This window comes from Trichomycterus rosablanca, chromosome 2, assembly GCF_030014385.1.
Source record: "Trichomycterus rosablanca isolate fTriRos1 chromosome 2, fTriRos1.hap1, whole genome shotgun sequence".
In the NCBI taxonomy this organism is placed as follows: Eukaryota; Metazoa; Chordata; class Actinopteri; order Siluriformes; family Trichomycteridae; genus Trichomycterus; species Trichomycterus rosablanca.
This window is the reverse complement of record NC_085989.1, coordinates 41,595,629-41,619,954: the sequence shown is the minus strand read 5'-3', so window position 1 is coordinate 41,619,954 and position 24,326 is coordinate 41,595,629. Positions and strand designations below refer to the sequence as shown.

At 40.8% G+C, this 24,326-nt stretch overlaps 1 protein-coding gene across 1 annotated transcript in view; it reads left to right on the top strand.

Annotated features, from left to right (window-relative positions):
* The window catches only part of adgrl1a (adhesion G protein-coupled receptor L1a), a 349,163-nt gene that overhangs the window by 192,227 nt on the left and 132,610 nt on the right, over positions 1 to 24,326 (top strand). Inside the window, exon 3 of the mRNA XM_063015895.1 lies at positions 23,658 to 23,871. Coding sequence (XP_062871965.1) covers positions 23,658 to 23,871 — 214 coding nt within the window. The remainder of the gene's footprint in view (positions 1 to 23,657; positions 23,872 to 24,326) is intronic.

Genomic DNA, 24,326 nt, shown 5'->3' with positions numbered 1-24,326 from the left:
TTCTCTACATAATTTTTTAGCCTGCTTTCACCCTGTTCTTCAATGGTCAGGACCCCCACAGGACCACTACAGAGCAGGTATTATTTAGGTGGTGGATCATTCTCAGCACTGCAGTGACACTGACATGGTGGTGGTGTGTTAGTGTGTGTTGTGCTGGTATGAGTGGATAAGACACAGCAGTGCTGATGGAGTTTTTAAACACCTCAGTGTCACTGCTGGACTGAGAATAGTCCACCAACCAAAAACATCCAGCCAACAGCACCCCAACAGTCCTTTGACCACTGATGAATGTCTAGAAGATGACCAACTCAAACAGCAGCAATAGATGAGCGATCGTCTCTGACTTTACATCTACAAGGTGGACCAACTAGTTAGGAGTGTCTAATAGAGTGGACAGTGAGTGGACACGGTATTTAAAAACTCCAGCAGCGCTGCTGTGTCTGATCCACTCATACCAGCACAACACACACTAACACACCACCACCATGTCAGTGTCACTGCAGTGCTGAGAATCATCCACCACCTAAATAATACCTACTCTGTAGTGGTCCTGTGGGGGTCGTGACCATTGAAGAACAGGATGAAAGGGGGCTAACAAAGCATGCAGATAAATAGATGGACAGTCAGTAATTGTAGAAATACAAGTGAAGCCGATAAATTGGACAGTGAGTGTAGAAATTGTGTGTGTGTGTGTTACCTGTCCTGTCCTTTTTCCAAGGATAAAGCGATGGTCAATGAATGTTTCAGTTAATTTTATCATCCTGGTCAGGGTCACAGCAGGCCCGGTGTCAACTGAATCACTAGGCACAATAGTGGACAACACACTTCTGACAGGATGCCAATTCATCACAGGACTTGGGTCAAACCCACCCCTCCCTTCAGACATACACAATCATGTCTATATGTAGACACCCGACCAGTCGATAGCACTATTACAGATTCAAACCCGAGCCCCAGCGGAAGTGGCAAGCAGAATTTACCTCTGTCAAAATCAAGCATTTAATAATAAATAAACCTTATAAATGAAGTTAGCGTATTGATCTAATATTTGGGCTTCTTTGGGAAAATTCGGCTTTTCAGATCTACTGGCTGATGAATTATTTAGGCCAGTATAGAGAGGAACAGCAGAAAATGATGATGTTTCTATCTGGGTGAAACCTAAACGGATGCTTTGCTCCCTCATCATTCCTGTATTATCCACAAATAGGCGAAACTGCGCTCAATACGCACTGCTAATCGATACGCGCTGTGGGAAGAGAGCGATGAAGCATTAGCGGATCGTTTCCTGTGTGCTTGTTTGTTTCAGCGCAGATCTGAAGTCCTCAGAGTCTTATTAGACCCCGTTTGACATTTCAGCCTTTAATGAACTCATTATCAGCGTATGTTAATGTGTGTATTGCAGGATATGACTCTCTGGCCTGATGCCTCGCGCTTGATGTCCGGCCGTCTCCCCCCTGTCTGCCCCGTCTGTGTGTCCTCTGGCCTGTCTGCTTCTTTTGCCGTCTCTCATAGCCTGTGTGTGTGTGTGTATCTGTGCATGTTCATGTCTCACTCCACCCTCAGGCTTTAATTACTGCATTTAGATAATGAGTCAAATCCAATCAGGCTTCTCCTCTGCTGGTAATTAGTACCGAGCTTCTATTACGGAGACACCCGTCTCAGCTCCTTTACACCGCCTGCCCCGGAGTGACACGTGTGCCCTCGCTTCTTCCCCTCCCAACACCACCCCCCACACACACACTTCATTCACACAGACGGAGACGAGGACGAGGTGAGAGAATCGGAGACCGAAATATATGCCGCGAGCAAAAGCAAATAGGAAACGGCGGCAATAAATTTAGAAGAATTGAGGAATTAGGAGGAGAAAAGATGTCAGAGGTATCAAAGAGGAGATCAGTGTGTGTGTGTAAAAAAAAAGTTGTAGCTCTGGGTTTAATATATGGGACTACTGATCCAGTTGCTGGTTCAAGCCTCACATCTGGCAGGTGGCCACAACACAAGGCCCTCAACCCTTAATTGCCTCATTGTTGCTGCAGTAGTGACTCCTGCTGTATTGCCAAGGTGCCAGCACTAGGATGAAGGTACTCAAAAGTTGCTGGCTGGTGGCAGAGGCACTCTGCAACCCCATGTCGGAAGGAGGCAGGTGCTAGTCTGAATGGTGCTAGCGGCAAAGAAATTGTAATGCGGGAAAATGACTAAATTAGAAAAAGCAGGTGGACAATGCAAATCAATAAAGTAAGGTATTGAGGTACAGGACTACAAATCAAGGGTTCAAGTCTCACATCTGGCAGGTTGCCACCTTGGGCCCTTGCACAAAGCCCTTAACCCCGAATTGCTTGCTCTGTATACTGTCATAATTGTAAGTCGCATAGTATCAAAGCGTCTTCTAAATGTCATTTTATGTAAATGTCATGTAATTGTAAATTTAAAGATAAAAGGTTATTATTTTTCATTAATTAATTAATTAACAACCACAATCCACTTCCGTAACACCTAATGATTTGGTGTCTGCCCTCATGAGCTCTTGAGCTCTCTCTTTCGAAGCTGCTTATCCTAATCAGGGTCGTGGGGTGCTGGAGCACAGGGCACACAGAAACACCCTGGACAGGGCGACAGTCCATTGCAGGGCAGACACACAGATACACACATCTAGGTCAATTTTATATTTCTAGTGAACCTGACTGTGGAGAACATGCAAACTCCACACAGCAGGTTCTTAGACTGCTCCACCTGGGAGTCCAACCCCAGCCGGCAGGCAGAGCTGCCCCAAATTGACAAATTCCACTTGATAAAGTACATTCAAATTAAATCAGTAAGGCTTGAACCAGCAACCCTCTAAGGTGCAGTGATAGCCACCGTGCCGCCCCACTTTAACCATTGAGCTAAGTGGGTAAGTCGCCTCACAGCGAGAAGGTCCTGGGTTCGATCCCCAGGTGGACCGGGCGGTCCGGGTCCTTTCTGTGTGGAGTTTGCATATTCTCCCCATGTCTGCGTGGGTTTCCTCTGGGTGCTCTGGTTTCCTCCCACAGTCCAAAGACATGCAAGTGAGGTGAATTGGAGACACTAAATTGTCCATGACTGTGTTCGATATAACTGATGAATGAACTGATGAATCTTGTGTAATGAGTAACTACCGTTCCTGTCATGAATGTAACCAAAGTGTAAAACATGACATTAAAATCCTAATAAAACAAAACAAAACAGTGGTTAAGGTACTGGTTTAGTAATCAAAAGGTTGCCGGTTCAAGCCTGACTGCTATCAATTTGCCACTGTTGGGTCCCTGAGCAAGGCACTTAACCCTCAGTTGCTAAAAATGTATTCTTTCATAATTGTAAGCATCTGTTAAATGCTGCAAATGTAAACGTAAACCTGACCATGAGCATGCTGACTCTTTCTCGCTCTAACAGCTCTCCACATTTTATTCACTTCTACAAAATTTCATCATTTCAATTCCACCCAAAGCAGTTTAACAGAATTGAGGTCAGGGCTGTGTCAGGTCAAGAGTTTCTCCACAACAAATGTCTTAATGAGCCTGGTGCTGTGCACAGTGACACAGCAATACCAGACATTCAGCACCACTCCTGCACTATTACACCTTACCTCTTGTAAAAGTCCCTGCAGCTTTACTCTCAATACAGAATTAACCATCTGCTGTTGAAATACGAGTTGAAATGATCTTTTAATTGATAGCATTAATTAAACAATAGCTTGTTTGATGATCTGTTAATGAGTTAATCATTAACATCCCTAAAAGTCTGACATTTGACATTTATGCCAGTTAGCAAACGCTTTTGCAAAGTGACAGTTTGTAGCTCATAATAGTGTAAGGGTAAAGGGACTTGCACAGGGACACAGTGGGGCTTGAACCAGCAACCTTCTGATTAATGATTATTAGGTTAAGGTACACCCTGCATCTCAGAGTGTGCATATGAATATGAGTACACTTAGGATTCTGTTGTCTTTTTTAAGGCTGCATTTACATGAGAAGCGGCAAAACCGCTTTTGCCCCGAGTGTGCCTTTGTTTCCTCCGGAGTGTGGTGGTGCTGCTTAGCTTACTGCTGCTCTTCCTTAAGCGGCGTGCACCAGGCACTTTTGCCATGCTGGACTGGCGATTATTGCACTTGCTACGGCACTCAAAGTTCACCTGATTGAATTTTGACCCAGTTTGCCGCTGACCTTTTCAACGCTCCTTCAATGAGACGAACTGTTTGATATGACGTGGTAAAAGTGGCTCAGGCCGTACGAACAAACCTTAATGTGACTTATTGTATTAAAACAACGAGTGAGGAATTTCATTAGTGGAGAGAACTTATAATTAAGAGACAGTAATAATTAAGAGACGTTAATGTATCTACAGTATGTCGTTACTTTAATACATTAAGTCAAATTAAGCTTTTTTCACGATAAGCGTTTTAGACTCTCTCGGAAAAGCTGATTCTCACAATTTCTCAGCACCCCGAGCTTTAACACAAGTTTAAAAGTGAAATAGTGAGAAAAATCCAGCTAAACACAGATACATGTGGATGCATTCAGAGTGGATTTGACTGTTATTTCGTTCAAATGCATATTCGTGTCAGCAATTTGCACCGAGGCTCAAAGAGCAGGCCCTTAACCTTATCAGCTGCATGAAGGGGTTATGTTTGAGCTAAAAAAAAAAAAAAAAAATGCAGGGTGCAACGTATCCTTGTTACATGGATTTGATTCATTTCATCGGTCATTGGCCTGCAATGGATTGGTGGACTGACCAAAATGGAAAAAGTTATTAAAAATTAATAAATGACTTTTGAATAAAACAAGAAATCACGGGTGAGAGAGAGTTTCAGTTGCATGCGTGACTAATGGTGCTTCAGTGACTACAGTGTTCAGCAAGAGAAGGTCACTCCATTCATCTCTCTCCGTCCAGTCTCATACTAGCAACACACACACTCACAGCTGTTAGTAGAGCGCTGTGGAATCTGAATCCCCCTCACCCTTTATTTCTAAATCTGGTCATTTCCAGTTCCTGATGTAAAGCCGGATCACCACACGCCTCCTTCAACGTGTGTCCAATCTGCAGCTACTTCCTATCACCTGCTAGTGTTCTGCTAGAGCCACACTAAGCTTCATGTCACTCCAACACCCCCCTCCCTTCCTTGTGTAGGCACCTGGACCAATCCTAGAGATTGCATATTGCACCTGCAGTGGGAAGAGACCCTGTCCGACCTTCCCTCCCTCAAACACAACCGATTGTCTTTGTGTGGACGCCCACCCAGCCAGGTCAGGGGTTTTGCTGAAATCCGAACTCAGGAGTTTGATCACTCTACATTGGTGTGCTAGCGTGTTAGACCGCTGCGCCACCTGAGTGCCCTATTGAGGTCTGTTTTAATTCTTTTTCGGGATGCAAAGTTTGCCAGTTTCTTTTAATTAATAACCGACCATCATTAGTTGACAGTTCATATCAACAAGTCTTTATGCTTTATTGATATTATGTTTAACAGTCATACTGTACATTCTATATGTTGATAGTCGGTACAAACAGTTCATTACAAGTGCTAACTCAACATGCTAATTAACAAATAGAGATGCAGTCTGGGGCGCTCATGTGGCGCAGTGTTAAAACATATAGCCCACCAGTGCTACGATCTTGAGCTCTCGAGTTCCATTCTCGCTCAGCTATTAGCTGGCCGGGCGCCTATACAGAATCACATTTGGCTGTGGGTCTGTAAGGTGAGAAACAGTGTCTGCCGCTGGTGCAAGTGCAGCCTTTGATGTCTGCTCGAAGCGTCTGCACAAGACGTGGTTGATCACTCATGGCAGTGTGTGGCTCCCTGTGTGCGATTCTGTGCTCTGTAAGACCCCGCCCCTTCCAGGTGAAAAGAAGCGACTAGCTGCTTATGTGTCAGCTTTGGCTTTCATCAATCTGGGGAGGGGTGGCAAGAGCAATAAGAGCAAGACAAACTCCAACTGGTCACGACTGTATTATGGTGTCAAAAGGGCAGTTGTAGCGTAGCGGTTAAGGTACTGGAATATTAATCGAAAGGTCTTTGGTTCAAGCCCCACCACTACCAGGTTGCCACTGGTGGGCCCTTGAGCAAGGCCCTTAATCCTAAATTGTGTAGACAATACACCGTCACAGAATTGTAAGTGGCTTTGGATAAAAGCATCTGCTAAATCTGAGAAATGTAAGATGTGAGATTCTGTCGTTGGCTGGCGGATAGAAGCTGCTGGTAACCTCATGTCGGAGGAGGCAGGTGCTGGTGTGGATGGTGGTAGCGGCAAAGAAATTGTAACATGGGAAAATGACTGAATCGAGAGTAGCAGGGGGCAATGCAAACAAATAAATAAATGAATAAAAGTATTAAGGTATGGGACTACTAATTCAGTCGTTGGTTTAAGCCTCACATCTGGCAGGTGGCCACTGGTGGGCCCTTACACAAAGCCCTTAACTTTTAATTGCCTTATTGCTGCTCCAATAGCGACTTCTACTCTATTGCCAATGCACCCGCACTAGGATGGAGGTACACAAAAGGATATGTCTGTCTATTAGATTCTGTCATTGGCTGGTGGAAAGAAGCTGCCGGCGAATTCATATTGGAGGAGGCAGGTGCTAGTCTGGATGGTGCTAGCGGCAAAGAAATTGGCAAAATTAGGAAAAGCAGGGAAAAAACCCTTACTAGACAAACTGTGTGTCTGTCGTTCTCTGAAAAAAAAAATGCATTTCATTAATCAGTACTTTTTTTTCATGCTCTTTAATGCTATGCTATAGACATATCCTGATTATCCTCCCCGAAATAGTCTAGACAGAGGATTTGAATCATTTTTAATAACATGAATTATTAATTTACTTTTTTATCTTAATTCAGGTTTTCATATGAAATAAAATGTGAAGAAAGTACTAGGGCAATATTTCCATTAGTTAAAAGTAAATGGGTTTTCGGTGTGTACGTTCAGACGGGGAGTGATTTTGAGTATTTATTATTCAGATGAGCTGGTCTGTGCTGCGTGGCTGTACTGTAGATAACGTCAGTGCGAATCAAACTGCTGTCAGTCTCTGTCTGATTTGGCTAATCCAGTGCTGATGAAGTCGAGAGCACCGAGGCCTGTGGAGCCCAGAACACAGATTAAGATTGAGACTGATAAACAAGACACTGAAAGAAAGAGATTAAGCTCAGATACTCACTTCCACACTGCTGGAGACTAGAAAACCAACGGAGGACAAACTGATCTGGACTAGATTTGTGCAACATAATGATTGAATTTCAAATACGAATATATTGTGCTTTATTTTTCATTTCATTTGCATGTTTTACTAGCGCTTTATCCTGGTCAGGGTCGCAGTGTTTTTCCCATATGCAGTAACACAGCCCAGACAGGGTGCCAGTCCCCCCTTGTTCCCCAGACATAGCCAATCATCTGTATGCAGACTCCTGACTGGACAATAGCACAGCTGAGGATTCAAATCCCGGATCCCAAACAGCAGCAACAGATGAGCGATCGTCTCTGACTTTACATCTACAGGGTGGACCAACTAGTTAGGAGTGTCTAATAGAGTGGACAGTGAGTGGAGATGGTATTTAAAGACTCCAGCAGCGCTGCTGTGTCTGATCCATTCATACCAGCACAACATACACTAACACACCACCACCATGTCAGTGTCACTGCAGTGCTGAGAATGATCCACCACCTAAATAATACCTGCTCTGTAGTGGTCCTGTGGGGGTCCTGACCATTGAAGAACAGAGTAAAAGCAGGTTGAAAAGGTATGTAGAGAAACAGATGGACTACAGTCAGTAATTGTAGAACTACAAAGTGCTCCTATATGGTAAGTGGAGCTGATAAAATGGACAGTGAGTGTAGAAACAAGGAGGAGGTTTTAATGTTATGGCTGATCAGTGTATACTTGTAGAATGAAATTATTTTTCCGAATACCAGAGCGCAGGGTCAGACATAGTATGGTGCCTTTGGAGCCGAGAGAGTTAAGGGCCTTGCTTAAGGGCCCAACAGTGGCTGCATGGCAGAGCTGGGATTCAAACTCTCAACCTTTCAGTTGGTAGCCCAAAGCTCTACCCACTAGGCTACCACTGTCAAGTTATTGTTTATTTATTGTGTGTAAATGTAAGTGCATAAAAAGCTGCGTGTGTGCATGAGGAAATGCGTGTAAATGTGTGCTCGTGTGTGTGTATGTAGTGATGCAATAAAAGCTCAGTGCACCAGTGAACACAGAGTTGAACTCAGACATGTAATGAAACCCTGGAGGAGATTCATTATTTCAGTGGATCGTGTAGTTGGAGCGGGTAGTTGAGCGCAGTGCAGTTAAAAGTGCAGCTAGCTCGTCGGGTGAGTGAATACTGGTGGTTTGAGAGAGTTTGTGTGTGTGTGTGTGCGTGTGTGTGTGTGTGTCCTTGAGGGACAAGGCTGACCGCTGAGCTGGAAATCACATTTCTTGAATCTACAAAAAGGTGAAAAAAGAGTTTGTGTGAGGAGGGCAAAGACAAATAGACTGAAGTGCGGTTCTTCTCTGTCTTGTCGAGAGCTGTTTGTAGCCCTCTCACAGCTGGACTTTAGTCTCTAGTGATTGGGAAGTGTGTGTGTGTGTGTGTGCTAAGTTTGTGATTCCTTTTCATAATCTCCTGCCCCCTCCCCATTATCCCTCATCCTAGCTGTACCTAACACATGTTCCCTTCAACACGAGTGCAATTGCCAACCACTTCTTTTCACAGAGATCAGTACTGCAGGTGTTTTCGACCAGTCAGCCCGCCCACCCTCAGGCATAGCCAATCGTGTCCATGTAGGTGCCCGGCTTTCTCTCTGTATAATGAATTTTTATATTGCACGTATTAATGCAGTAAAAAACTGTGTTAAGTGACGATGGTTTTCTGTAGTACTCCCTATCACATGTGGCTATATTTTTCACAGTATCATAATGGTTTCTTATGCAATACTGTCTGAGGACTCACAGATCACACATATTTAGCATTGATTTTTGGCCTTTTATTGTATTTGTCTGAGATTTTTCCAGTCCTTGAATCTTTTCACAGTATTATGTACAGTAAATGGTAAAATACCTAAATTATGTGCAATCTTGCATTGAAAGATGGTTATCTATCTATGTATGGGTCTGCCTGTCTATTTGTCTTTCTGTCTGTCTGTCTATCAATTAATGTCTGTCTGTCCACCCATTTGTTTGTCCATCCATCCATCCATCCATCCATCCATCCATCCATCCATCCATCCATCCATCCATCTATCTATCTATCTATCTATCTATCTATCTATCTATCTATCTATCTATCTATCTATCTATCTATCTATCTATCTATAATCCATCTATACATTCATCTATCTATCTATCTATCTATCTATCTATCTATCTATCTATCTATCTATCTATCTATCTATCATCTATCATCTATCCATCCATCCATCCATCCATCCATCCATCCATCTATCCATCCATCCATCCATCCATCCATCCATCCATCCATCCATCCATCCATCCATCCATCCATCCATCCATCCATCCATCTATCTATCTATCTATCTATCTATCTATCTATCTATCTATCTATCTATCTATCTATCATCTATCATCTATCATCTATCATCTATCCATCCATCCATCCATCCATCCATCCATCTATCATCTATCTATCTATCTATCTATCTATCTATCTATCTATCTATCTATCTATCTATCTATCTATAATCCATCTATACATTCATCTATCTATCTATCTATCTATCTATCTATCTATCTATCTATCTATCTATCTATCTATCTATCTATCTATCTATCTATCTATCTATCTATCTATAATCCATCTATACATTCATCTATCTATCTATCTATCCATCCATCCATCCATCCATCCATCCATCTATCTGTCTATCTATCTATCTATCTATCTATCTATCTATCTATCTATCTATAATCCATCTATACATTCATCTATCTATCTATCTATCTATCTATCTATCTATCTATCTATCTATCTATCTATCTATCTATCTATCTATCTATCTATCTATCTATCTATCTATCTATCTATCTATCCATCCATCTATCCATCTATAATCCATCTATACATTCATCTATCTATCTATCTATCTATCTATCTATCTATCTATCTATCTATCTATCTATCTATCTATCTATCTATCTATCTATCATCTATCATCTATCATCTATCCATCCATCCATCCATCCATCCATCCATCCATCTATCATCTATCTATCTATCTATCTATCTATCTATCTATCTATCTATCTATCTATCTATCTATCTATCTATCTATCTATCTATAATCCATCTATCCATCCATCTATCCATCCATTTATACAGCCATCTATCTATCCATCTATAATCCATCCATCCATCTATCCATCTATCTATCCATCCATCCATCCATCTAGGGTCCATCTGTCTGTCCGTCTGTCTTTCTGTTTATCTATATGTCTGTCTGTCTGTTTATCTATCTGTCTTTCTGTCTATCTTTTTATCTATCTGTCTGTCTGTCTGTCTGTCTGTCTGTCTGTCTGTCTGTCTGTCTGTCCGTCCGTCCGTCCGTCTGTCTGTCGGTTGGTCTGCCTATCTATCTATGCATGCTTTAGTGGATCCTTTTTTGATACATAGTCATGATTCCCTTACCTGTTTCCAATTCACTTGCTCATTGTGGAGTGTTTCAAAACAGCAGTGTATGGTGGGTTATCTTGAAAAAATGGATGGGTATTCCTGCCTTGTGCTCAGTGTTTCCCAGTGGAATCAAACCCCCCATGACCCTGACCATGATGCAGTTGATGAAAATTAATTCAAATGCTATATTAAATGTAATCATTCATCTGGTAATAACAGTGACGGTTCTGTTGTTTATAATTATATGTGTAAGTATAAATTACTTTAGTTCAGTGATTCTTCTGCTGTGTGTGTGTGTGTGTGTTCAGTGTAATTATGTAATCTCTGGTCAGATGATGCTGTGTGTTTGCTCTATAGGAGAGCTGAGAAAACACGGCTACACACTGACATGCAGTACTGAATATGCAGATGGGGTTTGGATACATGCTCCAGTCTCTCTTTGTGTCTCTTTATTTATGAGTGGATTTAGGGGCCACACTATATTTTCATGTTCTTTTTTTGTAATTTACCTGTGAGCTTGGCTAAACAATTGGCAGAGATTAAGTTCAGTTCTATAAATCAATCTAAACATGGTCATATTCCTGTCATCATTAGTCAGCATATTTATGTCTTGTGCTTAGCTTAAGCATAGTTCTCAGTGCTTAAGAATAAATACTGGCATGAATTACACAGCAGTGAATGCATTATAAATCTATTAGTAATAATACATTGTGGTATTAAAGATGTTATACATAAAAAGTAATACCAGTATAAAGATTTATACTTTTATGAAGCTGTATGCTATATGGAGCCTTATAGTAATAAATCATACAATGTAAAAAAAAATTCCAAAAATTGTGAAATGTAAATTTTAAAAGGTTGTAGATTAAGTATAACAATTACACTGGGAGAACTAAGGAAATTGCACAATGCTTACATAATAAAATGTTATGGTTTTTGGCATTATCGTTTATACTACTTTGCAGTTTGCACAATAAAAATGGTTTACATTCTGCAACTGTTGCATGCATATGCATACCTTCATATATTGTGTCATTTTGTGGGGTCAAGCAAAAAATATATGAAAAAACTTTATATTCTATGTACTCTTGAAAAAAGAATAAGGCAAAGACCTATATACAATCCCAGTGATACAAAAAAAAAAATACATACCGTGATATACAGTGAAACCGTCAGAATTCAAAAAATTACCGTGATACAAATATTTGGCCATACCGCCCAGTCCTACCGCCCAGTGATTCCACAGAAGCCGGACCCACCACCACTCTAAAATAGTGGTATATATACAGTATATATATATATATATACTGTATATAGTTTAGTATAGTATTCATTTTTTATTACAAGGTTAGGGGGATGTGTGTCACCAATATGTATATTTTTTATAGTATATATCAGTGGTCCCCAACCTTTTTTGCACCACGGACCAGTTTCATATAAAATATAATTTCATGGCCCGGCAGGGACGGGAGGATTTAAAATAGAATAACTACACTACACATGAGCTTTTTTTCGCTGCAACGAGACGCTGCTTCCATCTGGGGATGATATGAGACGATAAACACCCTTGTGTTGGAAATGGGAGCAGTGTTTTCCTTGCTGATGTATATCTAATTCAGGGGTGGGTAATTACATTTTTCAAGGGGCAACATAAGAAACTGTTACTGTTGTGGAGGGCCGGACCAATAGAGTGAACTTCATTCTGCTCAGTATTAATAAGATTTCTTTTTATTGCCTAAATGTTACAGTTCTGATAAACTGTTACTGCTAAGAGTAGATGTTACAATCAGAAAATGAAAAGCAGGCAGAGTAAAAATATCAACATTATTTCACTATTTAATCAACTTTCTTGTAAACAAATGTGAACAAAATGTGCATTAACTTTACACAAAGTGCTGTTGCTATTTGGATATCACAAATCTGATCTTAACTTCTCCAGTCCTGAATGTGTAAAACTTATATAAACCCTAGATTTAGAATTGCAATCCTTAACACCTGACTTTTGAAGTTCATGTCTTGTTAAAAACTCTATTGTCTCTGTCAGTCGCGCTCAGTTCTGTTGGCCGACACATTACTGTGAAGCTGAATACACTCGTCTCTCACACACGTAAATCCAAACTTGCTGAAATTTAAAGAAATAGCGCTCCCGTCAAAATAAAAACAATCCTGTTATATGGCATGTGTGATGTACATTTATTTACGTCTGATTTTTAATTGCCACTGACCTCATGCGGGCCGGTTGGGGATCCGGACTGCGGGCCGTACAATGCCCAGGTCTGATCTACATTATTTATTTATTTTGTGCGGCCCGGTAATAAATGCAATGTGAAGATGCTTTTACCTTCTGATATAATTTATATTTTATTTATTTGTCTATTTATTTATTTATTCATTTATTAGGTGTAAAATCCCACTCATTTTTATACAGCTTAGTGTTTATGCATTTCTGGTGGTCCAGTTTAAGTCAGGATAACAAGAGGTTAATCAAAGTCAGAAGTTACGTTTACTATCAAGCTAGCTTTCTTTAGGTAGTCTAGACTAGTCAAGCAGTCCATTCTGCAGTTGGCTCATCAATGCTTTATTTTATCCAGTGCCCAGAAATGAGTATTTGTAGTAAGTAGGGTGATTAAATCGCTATTACATTCCTAATATTAACCATGTCTGGGCACCAAAGGCAATCTTGGCTATATAGTGAAGTATGGACTGTGGAATGCGCTCTCAGAAAAAAAAAAATGCTCGACTCTCTAGGACATTGGACATCACTTCCTATCTGAGTCACAGTGTTCTTGACAGGGATGCTGAAACTGTGTCTCAGTTCTAGTGCTAAAGCTTTGTTCAGCTTTTTCCGTCCTCTAGATAAGAGACTGTGAGTCAGCAAACTCTAAATATACATACTGCAGGAATAATGAGAAAAAGTGATTGTGCTGGTCTGGAGATCTAACAAGAGGTCTGAGCTGTTTCTGCACCAGAACTGTAACGTTTGTGAATCACACAGTAGCCTGATAGAAGTTGTGTTAGTGTCTAACTTTCTGGAGAAACTATGGAGCCCCTAGGTTAAGTCAAAGTGCAGTACTGGTTCATACATTGGTCTATTACTGACATGCACATTGTAAACATGCAGCTAAGTGATAGGTGGCCTAGCTTTTTTATCAGAATTATCTGTGTGTGTGTGTGTGTGTGTGTGTGTGTGTGTGTGTGTGTGTGTGTGTGTGTGTGTGTGTGTATAACCCTTAATGCCTTTGCGTGTCCGACTGTAGAAACTCTATACAAGAGTGAGTGTGCAGGACTTTGTAGTAACTGTGCACCTCAGCAGCAGCTGTGTGGTTTGTGACGCAGCCTCTTTCACATTCTTGCTCTCTCTCTTTGTCACTTGCTTCTTCCTGCCAGTTCTGGGTAAGTGATTTTTCTGTGCTGCCGGCTGAGGCTTTGCAGGGGGAAGAGGATTTAATGTAGCATGGAGGCAGGCAACTGGGGGAATCAAGGAGCATATATAAGTGTGTCAGAGTGGTGGGACAAGTGTTTTACATTTCAGGTTTGAAGAATCTTGAGCAGGTCAGTGTAAAAAAAAAAGTGTTTCTGATTTATTTCTGCTGTTGAGTATCTGTTACTATGATCACACCTGTAACCATATAAATGTCCATCTGTAAGTGTGGTCTTAAACACAGTTATTCATTTCTTTCTTTTTTTTTTTTTTTTTTACTACTGCTTTATTTACAACCCCACCCCCTGATGTAGTCAATCATGTCTGTATATAGACACCACCACCCAAGCACCAAAAGTGGTGATGATGATGATGATGATAATAATAATAATAATAATAATAAAATTGATGATAATGAAAGTGGTAAAAAGCTTAATATAATAATAATAATTAAAATAAGGAAAGTGGTAAAAAGCTTTATGTAATAATAATAATAATAATAATAATAATTATTATTATTATTATAATAACAATAATAATAATAATAATAAAAATAAAATAATGAAAGTGGTAAAAAGCTTTATGTAATAATAATAATAATAATAATAATAAAAGTGGTAAAAAGCTTTATGTAATAGTTAATAATAATAATATTAATAATAATAATAATAAAATAATGAAAGTGGTAAAAAGCTTTATGTAATAATAATAATAATAAAAGTGGTAAAAAGCTTTATGTAATAGTTAATAATAATAATATTAATAATAATAATAATAAAATAATGAAAGTGGTAAAAAGCTTTATGTAATAATAATAATAATAATAAAATAATGAAAGTGGTAAAAAGCTTTATGTAATAATAATAATAATAATAATAATAATAATTAAAGTTGTAAAAAGCTTTATGTAATAATAACAGTAATAATAATAATAATAACAATAATAATAATAATAATGAAAGTTGTAAAAAGCTTTATGTAATAATAATAGTAATAATAATAATAATAATAATAATAATAAAAACAATGAAAGTGGTAATAAGCTTAATATATTATTATTATTATTATTATTATTATTATTTGTAATGAATTAAAAAAAGACAATATCTTGTTATCTCTTTCCTGACGAATCCTCTGTACCTGTCAGTCCTTGTATGTCAGTACCAGTAAAGAAGGTAAAGCTGTCCTGTCTGTCAGTTCCAGTGAAGGGAATGTGTCCTCTCTAACTGACAGTTTTGGTAAAGAAGACACAGCCTTTGTAATTGTCAGTTCTAGTGAGGTTATGACTGTTTTATCCTTCAACTTCAGTAAATGAGATATGACCTTTGAACATGTTCGTCCCAGTGAAGGAGGTGTGGCTTCTGTCTCTGTCAGTTTCTGTGAAGTAGGTGTGAATTTTTACCTAGCAGTGCCAGTGGAAGAGGTACAGTTTCTATACCTGTCAGCTCCTGTAAAGTCAGTGTGAATTTTTACCTAGCAGTGCCAGTGGAAGAGATATGGTTCCTTTACTAGTCAATCCCTACCATTTTGATTTTGGATCTGTAATTCCCAGTAAATGTGCTATAGCCTTTGTGCCTATCAGTCCCAGTAAAGCTGGTGTGGTTTCTATATCTGTTAGTCCCAGTGAATGTAGTGGTGCCTCTGTGCCATTCACTTGCAACAAAGCAGGTGTGGTTTCTCTACTTTACGTTTACATTTTCGGCATTTAGCAGACGCTTTTATCCAAAGCGACTTACAGCACTGTGACTGTATACAATCTGAGCAATTGAGGGTTAAGGGCCTTGCTCAATGGCCCAACAGTGGCAACCTGGGGCTTAAACTGGCAACCGTCTGGTTACTAGTCCAGTACCTTAACCACTAGGCTACAGCTGCCTCACAGCTACTTGTCAGTCTTTGATAAGTGTGGTGTAGTGTTTGTGCCCATCAGTCCCTGTACAGCATGTGTGGTTTCTCTAATTGTCAGTCCCTGCAAACGGGATGTGGTTTCTCTGTCACTCCCAATAAATTTGGTGTAGCCTATATGCCTGTCAGTCTCAGTACAGCATGTGTGGCTTCTCTACCTGTCAATCCCCACTAAACATGATGTAGGTTCTATACCCATCAGTCCCTGTACAGCATGTGTGTTTTTTCTGCTTGTCAGTCCCCGGTAAGTGTGGTGTAGGTTTTGTGCCCACCAGTTCCAGTACAACATTTTTGATTACTTGTCAGTACCCAGTAAGTGTAGTGTAGGTTCTGTGCCCTTTAGTCCCGGTACAGCATATGTTGTTTCTCTACTTGTCAGTCCCAGCAAACGTGATGTGGTTTCTCTACCTGTCAGTCACTGTGAACATGACGTAGCCCATGTGTCAATCAGTCACAGTACAGCATGTGTGTTTTTTTAAGTGTCAGCCCCAGTATATGTGGTGTAGCCTCAGTGCCCATTACTCTCAGTAAAGCAGGTGTGGTTTCTTTACCTGTCAGTCCCTGGTAAGCGTGGTGTAGGTTCTGTGCCCATTATTCTCAGTACAGCAGGTGTGGTTTCTGGACCTGTCAGCGTGGCGTGGTGTGGTTTCTTTACCTCCAGTTGGTGGTTTCTCTACCTGTCAGTCACCGTGAACGTGGTGTAGCCTATGTGTCAATCAGTCCCAGTACACCACGTGTTTTTCCTTTATGTGTCAGTCCCAGTATATGTGGTGTAGCCTCAGTGCCCATCATTCCCAGTAAAGCAGGTGTGGTTTCTTTACCTGTCAGTCCCTGGTAAGCGTGGTGTAGGTTCTGTGCCCATTGTTCCCAGTACAGCAGGTGTGGTTTCTGGACCTGTCAGTCCCGGTAAGCGTAGTGTGGTTTCTCTACCTCCAGTTGGTGGTTTCTCTACCTGTCAGTCACCGTGAACGTGGTGTAGCCTATGTGTCAATCAGTCCCAGTACACCACGTGTTTTTTCTTTATGTGTCAGTCCCAGGAAATGTGGTGTAGCCTCAGTGCCCATCATTCCCAGTAAAGCAGGTGTAGTTTCTGGACCTGTCAGTCCCAGTGAAGGCAATGTAGCCTATGTGCCTGCAGGATATTGCAGGATACTGGGCTCAGAACACCAAACGAATAGAGAGGAATGGTGTCAGCACCATGGAGAGCTCCAGTGGTAACGTTCAGCACAATGGACAGCATGAGTCTGCTGTCTTTCAGAACCTTGGACAGTTCTACAAACCGCTTTCCCCTTCCCTACCCTTCCCATCGTGTTGGAGGTACCAGTAGCCATTTTGTCCAGAGTCCAGCTCTACAAGCTGAAGCTTTTTCAAAGCTCTTGTGGCAGACAGAGCACAGCACTCTGTGCCTCTCTCAGGCCCACTCAACCGAGCACTACGATTACCCTGTCCGCACCTCTTTACACAACACAGCTCTCTGCTTTTCACTTCCCTTCAACCAGTACTCACACTCTGTCTAGCTCTTTCTTTCCTCTCCAGTTCTCTCTCACTTTTTTATTTTGTATTGCTCACCCTTCTTTCACATTGGCAGTAAAGCAACAATTGTGAAATGGCAACTGGAGGCAGAGTGACATTTGGAAAACAAAGTAGGTGACATGCCTGTGAAGAGAGATTATGCACTAGCTGAATGAATAAAATTGCACCAGCTTTGTTGTGTTGGTTCAGCCTGGACATGATACTTGGTATGAATGTGTGCGTGTATAACAAAAGGAAATAATAATAATACTAATACAGTGGTATCTTGTAACTCAGCGTCCCCTAAACTCAAAATCTATGAAACTCAGCGCCTTTCATAAAAAAGGTCCCCCTAAACTCGATGTTTCCCTTAAATTCAGCATGTATAGATTTTTTATTTATTTATTTCACATTAACAATGAACAGCTGCTTTGTTCAGCGCTTGTTTTGAGCAGTGCGGTAAAACGTCATTAAAGTGCGAATATGAGACGAATCTGCATTTATGTAGCATAACTGTCAAATCCACCTTGAAAGCTCCACATCTATCTGTGTTTAGCTGGATTTTCCTCCTGTTTCATTTTTAAACTTGTGTTATAGCTTGGGGTTCTAAGAAATTGTAAGAATCAGCTTTTCCAAGAGAGTCTAAAACACTTATCATTAAAAAAAAAGCTTAATGTGACAATGTATTAAAAGAACAACATAGGAACACTAAACCTCTCTTAATTATTACTGATCATAAATTCTCTCCACTAATGAAATTCCTCGCTCGTTGTTTTAATACAATTAGTCACGTTAAGCTTTGTGCACCACTACACTCCATAGGAAATAACGGCACAGGCAGCGCAGAAGCGGTTTTGTCACTTCGCATGGGAATTACTGAGGGAAGGAATACGGTATTCCAAAATTAAGCATCTCCATAATTAAGAAGCATAAAAAAAACAGGTTTTATTGTATTTTTATATTGATGTTTAACTATTTGCAGTTGTATTTCAGTGTTTTTATATTATATTTTATATATTATATATGCAGTTCCACGGGACCATGAAACATTAACAGGTTTCCTATACTTCCTTATAGGAAAAAAAAAAAACAAAAAAAACAACTGACATCGAGTTTGAAGGTACTCCTGTAATAGTTTGGAAAATTTTGGTTTTGCTTATGGATAACCCTTTATTATTGTAAACAAAGAATCCTTATCTGCAAGGATGTATGTACATATCTGCCAGGACTTGTCTACATTACCACATCATGGATTAACACAATGGTGTGCCCAAACTAGTGTGCATGGCTAACCTTAAAACAGTGGTCAATATGGACACGGTTAAACAGTCAAAAGTGTGGCTTCCTGAGTGTGTCATCGCTAGTAACAGCTCCAGAAATGCTAGGACTAGCAGAATTGCTTGTCTCTGAACATGAAGGTTATGACATCTGATTCACCAACAGAATGATCTACTGTGGCTCAAATTACTGAATGTTTCACTACACATAGTGCTTGTTCTAACTTCTGTCCACCATTGAAGCACCTACAATAGGTACACAGGTATCTCATCATTGGCTTTAAATCTGTTGTCTCTTTATTCACTAACACATCCCTCACTATTGCTGGTATCCCTGTTCAGTCTTCTTCGAAGGCCTGTAATCTTGGGGTTCTGTTCGACCCTCTCCCGTCACTTGAGCCACATATAAATTCACTGACGAAGTCTGCCTTCTTCCAGCTTCGAAATGTCACTCGACTGTATCCGTTTCTGTCTTTTAAAGCTGCTGAGACCCTGGTACATGCCTTTGTTACTTCCAAACTAGACTACTGCAATTCTCTCCTCTATGGGCTTCCCTCAAAATCCCTCCGACCCCTGCAGATCGTTCAGAATGCTGCTGCCCGAGTGCTGACCCGGTCTAAAAAACATGAACATATCACCCCGGTATTAGAACGACTCCATTGGCTTCCAGTCAATAAGCGTCTTCAATATAAAATTTTAGTGCTCACTTTTAAGGCACTTCATGGTCTGGCCCCCTTGTATCTGGCTAATCTTTTACACCGCTATGTCCCTTCTCGTAGGTTAGGGTCGTCTGATGCTGGTCTCTTGGTTGCTCCTAGGTTTAGGTTGACCACCATGGGTGGTAGATCATTTAGTGTTGCTGCCCCGACACTGTGGAACTCTCTTCCTCTCCCTCTTCCTCTCTCTCTGAGTTTAAATCGCTTCTTAAAACGTTCTTGTTTACTCAGCACTTTCACTCTTCTTTTGTTTCTGTTTGATCTTGTTTGTGATTATGATTCCTATGTAAAGCATCCTTGGGTACTATGAAAGGTGCTATGTAAGTTGAAATTATTATTATTATTATTATTATTATTATTATCAGAACTGGTTCAACCAATCCTGTTTTCTCCCAGCATTATGTGGAAATTCAGGCACGCATATTTTTTTTTAAAAATATTCTCCCCTTTTTCTCCGTTAGCGCATCCAATTGCCCGATTGTGTCATGCTTCCTCTCCACCAATGCCAATTCCTGCTCTGATTGAGGAGAACGAAGCTAACCCATGCCCCCTCCGACACATGGGCAGCATGCCGTATGCATCTTATCACCTACACCTTGACGAGTGCAGTGCAGCTCAGCGTTGTGTACGGAGAGACACACCCTGAGAGCACTCTTTTCTCATCTCTGTGCAGGCGCCATCAATCAGCCAGCAGAGGTCGTAATTGCACCACCAGACATGGGAGAGAGACCCCATCCGACTTAGTCCCGCCCATATCTAAACAACAGGCCAATCGTTGTTCATGTGGCCACTCAGCCTTAGCCGGCAGGCAGAGCTGAGATTCGATAAGATGTATTCAAGATCCCATCTCTGGTTCCAGCGTGTGTTTTTACCACTGCGCCACCTGAGCGGCCCAGGCACGCGTATTTATATAAATTTTTTCGATCAAAGATTTGTTAAGTAAGCAGTAGGTGTGCCAGATTTGTGTTTTATCCACTTTCCAGATCGCTAATACCAGAGGTTCAGACAGTGAAGCGTCATGGTCAGACGATATTGTCACACCTAGCTGTCATACAGTTGCACAGTAAACATTCTGGACAGAATAAATTAGGTGGTGACTGTGTTGATGATTTAGATAATTAAGATAATTATTAGTGCTTTATTAACAGTGTCTTTTGTTCTGTTTTTCCTACTTCTTTGTAGTTTCAGTCTTATTTTTCAACTACAGAAATGAAATAAATGAAATGTGATAAATTAATGGAATGAGTCAGACATTTATTGAGTTAATTGATTCTGAATAATGAAGTAATTTGTAATGCTGGGGAAGTTCAATTTGAATTCACGCTGAGTGAAAATGAAGCATAGTTTTGTCCCTGAAAACTACCCAAATTGCTGCAGAAGTCCTTGAAAGTTTTGGAGAGTTTTATTTTGAAGCATCTGCATGAACCCTGCTAACTTTCTGCTTTATTTCACTCACAGCTTGCAGCCATCACTGTTAACATTCTAGCGCGCTCACAGTGCATTATGGGTAACACAAACTGTGCCTGAGCCGCCGAGACGACTCCATATGACACTAACTATAAAGAAGTCTTGTTAGAGCAGATCTGGTCTGCTTAAAGTTTGGGATGTTTCTTTTTAGACACGATCATTATATCTGTGTTAGCATTATCCTTCTGTTACAATACTTACAGTTTATTTTTATTTCTTCTTTTTTTCTGGCCTGAAATTGTCTGTTTTTTCTCCTCTATTTATTTATTTATTGTTTTACCACCACTTTATCCTGGTCAGGGTCACAGACAGGTTGCTAATTCTGTCACATTCACACACGCACACTTACACTTAAGGCAATTTTATTAGCTCCAATTGACCTGACTTCTGGTCTTTGGATTTATGAGAGGAAACTGAAAGAAACCCACATGAACCAAGAAGAACATGCAACATCCTCTCTGAAAGGACGCTGGCTGTCTGGTCAGAGAATCAATTTTAGGCCCTTCTTGCTACCCACTGTGCCACCAGGTTATCCACCGCATACTTTTTTTTAATTATTATTACTCAATGTCCACATTTCCTTATTTCCTTCCATTTTTTGTTTTTAATGTGCTGCTAATGTTGCTCACAATTTCAAAGATTGGTCTAGGGCAGGGCAGTTGTAGCCTAGGGGTTAGGGTACTGGTCTAGTAATCAAAAGGTCACTGGTTCAAGCCATCACTATAGGTTGCCATTGTTGGGCACTTGAGCAAGGCCCTTAACCCTCAATTGCTTAGACTGTATACTATCACAGTACTGTAGGTCGCTTTGGATAAAAGCGTCTGCTAAATGCCAAAAATGTAAATGTGTAGAGTCTATGCTCATTTGCCACAGTACAGCAGGTGGGGTTTTTCTACTTGTCAATACCCAGTAAGCGTAGTGTTCTGTGCCATCAGTCCCAGTACAGCAGAAAGTGCCTTGGGGATTTCAAACCCAGGCTCTACTTGCTGTTAGGTGGCAGCGCTACCCACTGCACCATTGTGTTGTCCACCTCATATAAACACTGATTAGCCATAACATTAAAACCACTTCCTTGTTTCTACACTCACTGTCCATTTTATCAGCTGCACTTACCATATAGAAACACTGAAATGGTGGTGGTGTGTTAGTGTGTGTTGTGCTGGTATGAGTGGATAAGACACAGCAATGCTACTGGAGTTTTTGAACACCTCACTGTCACTGCTGGACTGAGAATAGTCCACCAACCAAAATTATCCATCCAACAGCGCCCCGTGGGCAGCGTCCTGTGAAGGTCTAGAAGATGACCAACTCAAACAGCAGCAATAGATGAGCGATTGTCTCTGACTTTACATCTACAAGGTGGACCAACTAGGTAGGGGTGTCTAATATAGTGGACAGTGAGTGGACACTGTATTTAAAACCTCCAGCAGTTCTGCTGTCTCTGATCCACTCATACCAGCACAACACACATTAACACACCACCACCATGTCAGTGTCACTGCAGTGCTGAGAATCATCCACCACCTAAATAATACCTGCTCTGTGGTGGTACTGTGGTGGTCCTGACCATTGAAGAACAGGGTGAAAGTAGGCTAAAACAGTATGTAGAGAAACAGATGGACTACAGTCAGTAATTGTAGAACTACAAAGTGCTTCTGTATGGTAAGTGGAGACGATAAAATGGACAGTGAGTGTAGAAATAAGGAGGTGGTTTTAATGTTATGGCTGAGATTAGATAGATAGATTGATAGATGATTAGATAGATGGATGGATGGATGGATGGATGGATGGATGGATGGATGGATGGATGGATGGATGGATGGATGGATAGATAGATAGATAGATCTTTAATTTTATTAATTTATTTATGTATATATATTTTTTTTATAATCTATGACATGTGGGCATTAATGTTGGAATTAATGAAGGGATATTGCAAAAATGACCAAGGTTTTTCAAGTTTGCATATATGTCGAATCAAAATTGATTGGGTGGGCTGAATTTAAAAATTTTGAACTTGAAATTATTTTCTGACATCTGTTCCTAATCTCATTTGTCTTTGTGTGGCTGAATAAACCAGGTCCATGTAGTGATGGTTTAAAATCTAGTGCAAAGCCTTCAATCTCTAAAAGTAGTGAACAGTAGAGATTTATACACAAAATATCACTAAAAAAATAATAAATTGGATTTATTTCATTGGAAGGTGAAAATCTGTCTTTAAAATCTGTGATCTTGATTCACACCAGAAAATTACATAACCATGGTACACTTTGCAATGTGACAAAGCAAAGCAGTAACTTTCTTATTCAGGAGATAATGATTTTTTTTCTGAATGACCAGGACCTGATTGGAAACATGCCTAATGACAGATATGGTATTTGCGACTTGCCAGGGCCACTGCTGAGCGTGTTTTCTCACTCCCCGCTCAGCCGTTCAGTCCCTCGTAGCTGGTTGTCTCACGGTGAGCTGATGACACTTGTGAACTGGAGACCTCCCCTCTTCCCCCGATCATGGATCTGCATGTGTTCTATGTGTGAGAGTAGTTAAGAGGGTGTGATTGTCTCTGCCGTTGTGAGACAAGAGGGAGAGGGAATGGGGTGTTGTCAGGTTTGGAAAGAACAGGCACATCCCTGCACAGTGGGACAACACACGCTCAGTCCACCCAACCTGCTCATTATGTCAGCATGCACCTCCATTTTCACCACCCGGCACTTCCTCACTTTGTCTGTAACTCTCTTTTTTCACAGCATTAAGTCGTTCCATGATGCCTTTCGGCCTAATGAGGAGAGAGCTGGCGTGCGAGGGTTACCCCATCGAGCTCCGGTGCCCAGGCAGTGATGTCATCATGATCGAGACAGCCAATTACGGCCGGACCGATGACAAGATCTGTGATGCCGACCCCTTTCAGATGGAGAACGTGCAGTGCTACCTTCCCGATGCCTTTAAGATCATGTCACAGAGGTGAGCAGGAGTGTGGATGTGTGTGCATGCAGAAACATCTGGTTTACACACTATATGGTTAAAAGTATGTACACCCCTCCTAATTATTGCGTTCAGGTCTTTCAGGCACACCCATTCTTGACTGGTATAAAAAACGAATGATAAGGAATAAATTATATTCAATTAAACTCTAGCAGCAGTTTGGGGAAGGCTTTTATGTATTCCAGCATGACTGTGCTCCTGTGTGCAAAGCAAGGTTAGACAAGTTTGGTGTGGAGAAACTCCCGTTGCCTACGGGAGACCCCTAATGTTAACTACACTGAACACCTTTGGGATGAATTGGAACACTGATTGCTAGCCAGGCCTTTTGTCCAACATCAGGGCCCGGACTTTGAAATGCTCTTTCATTGACTAATTGGGCACAGGCCCTCCAGTAGCTGGGAAAGAAAAAAAGTTGAGACAGAAGCATGTTTACC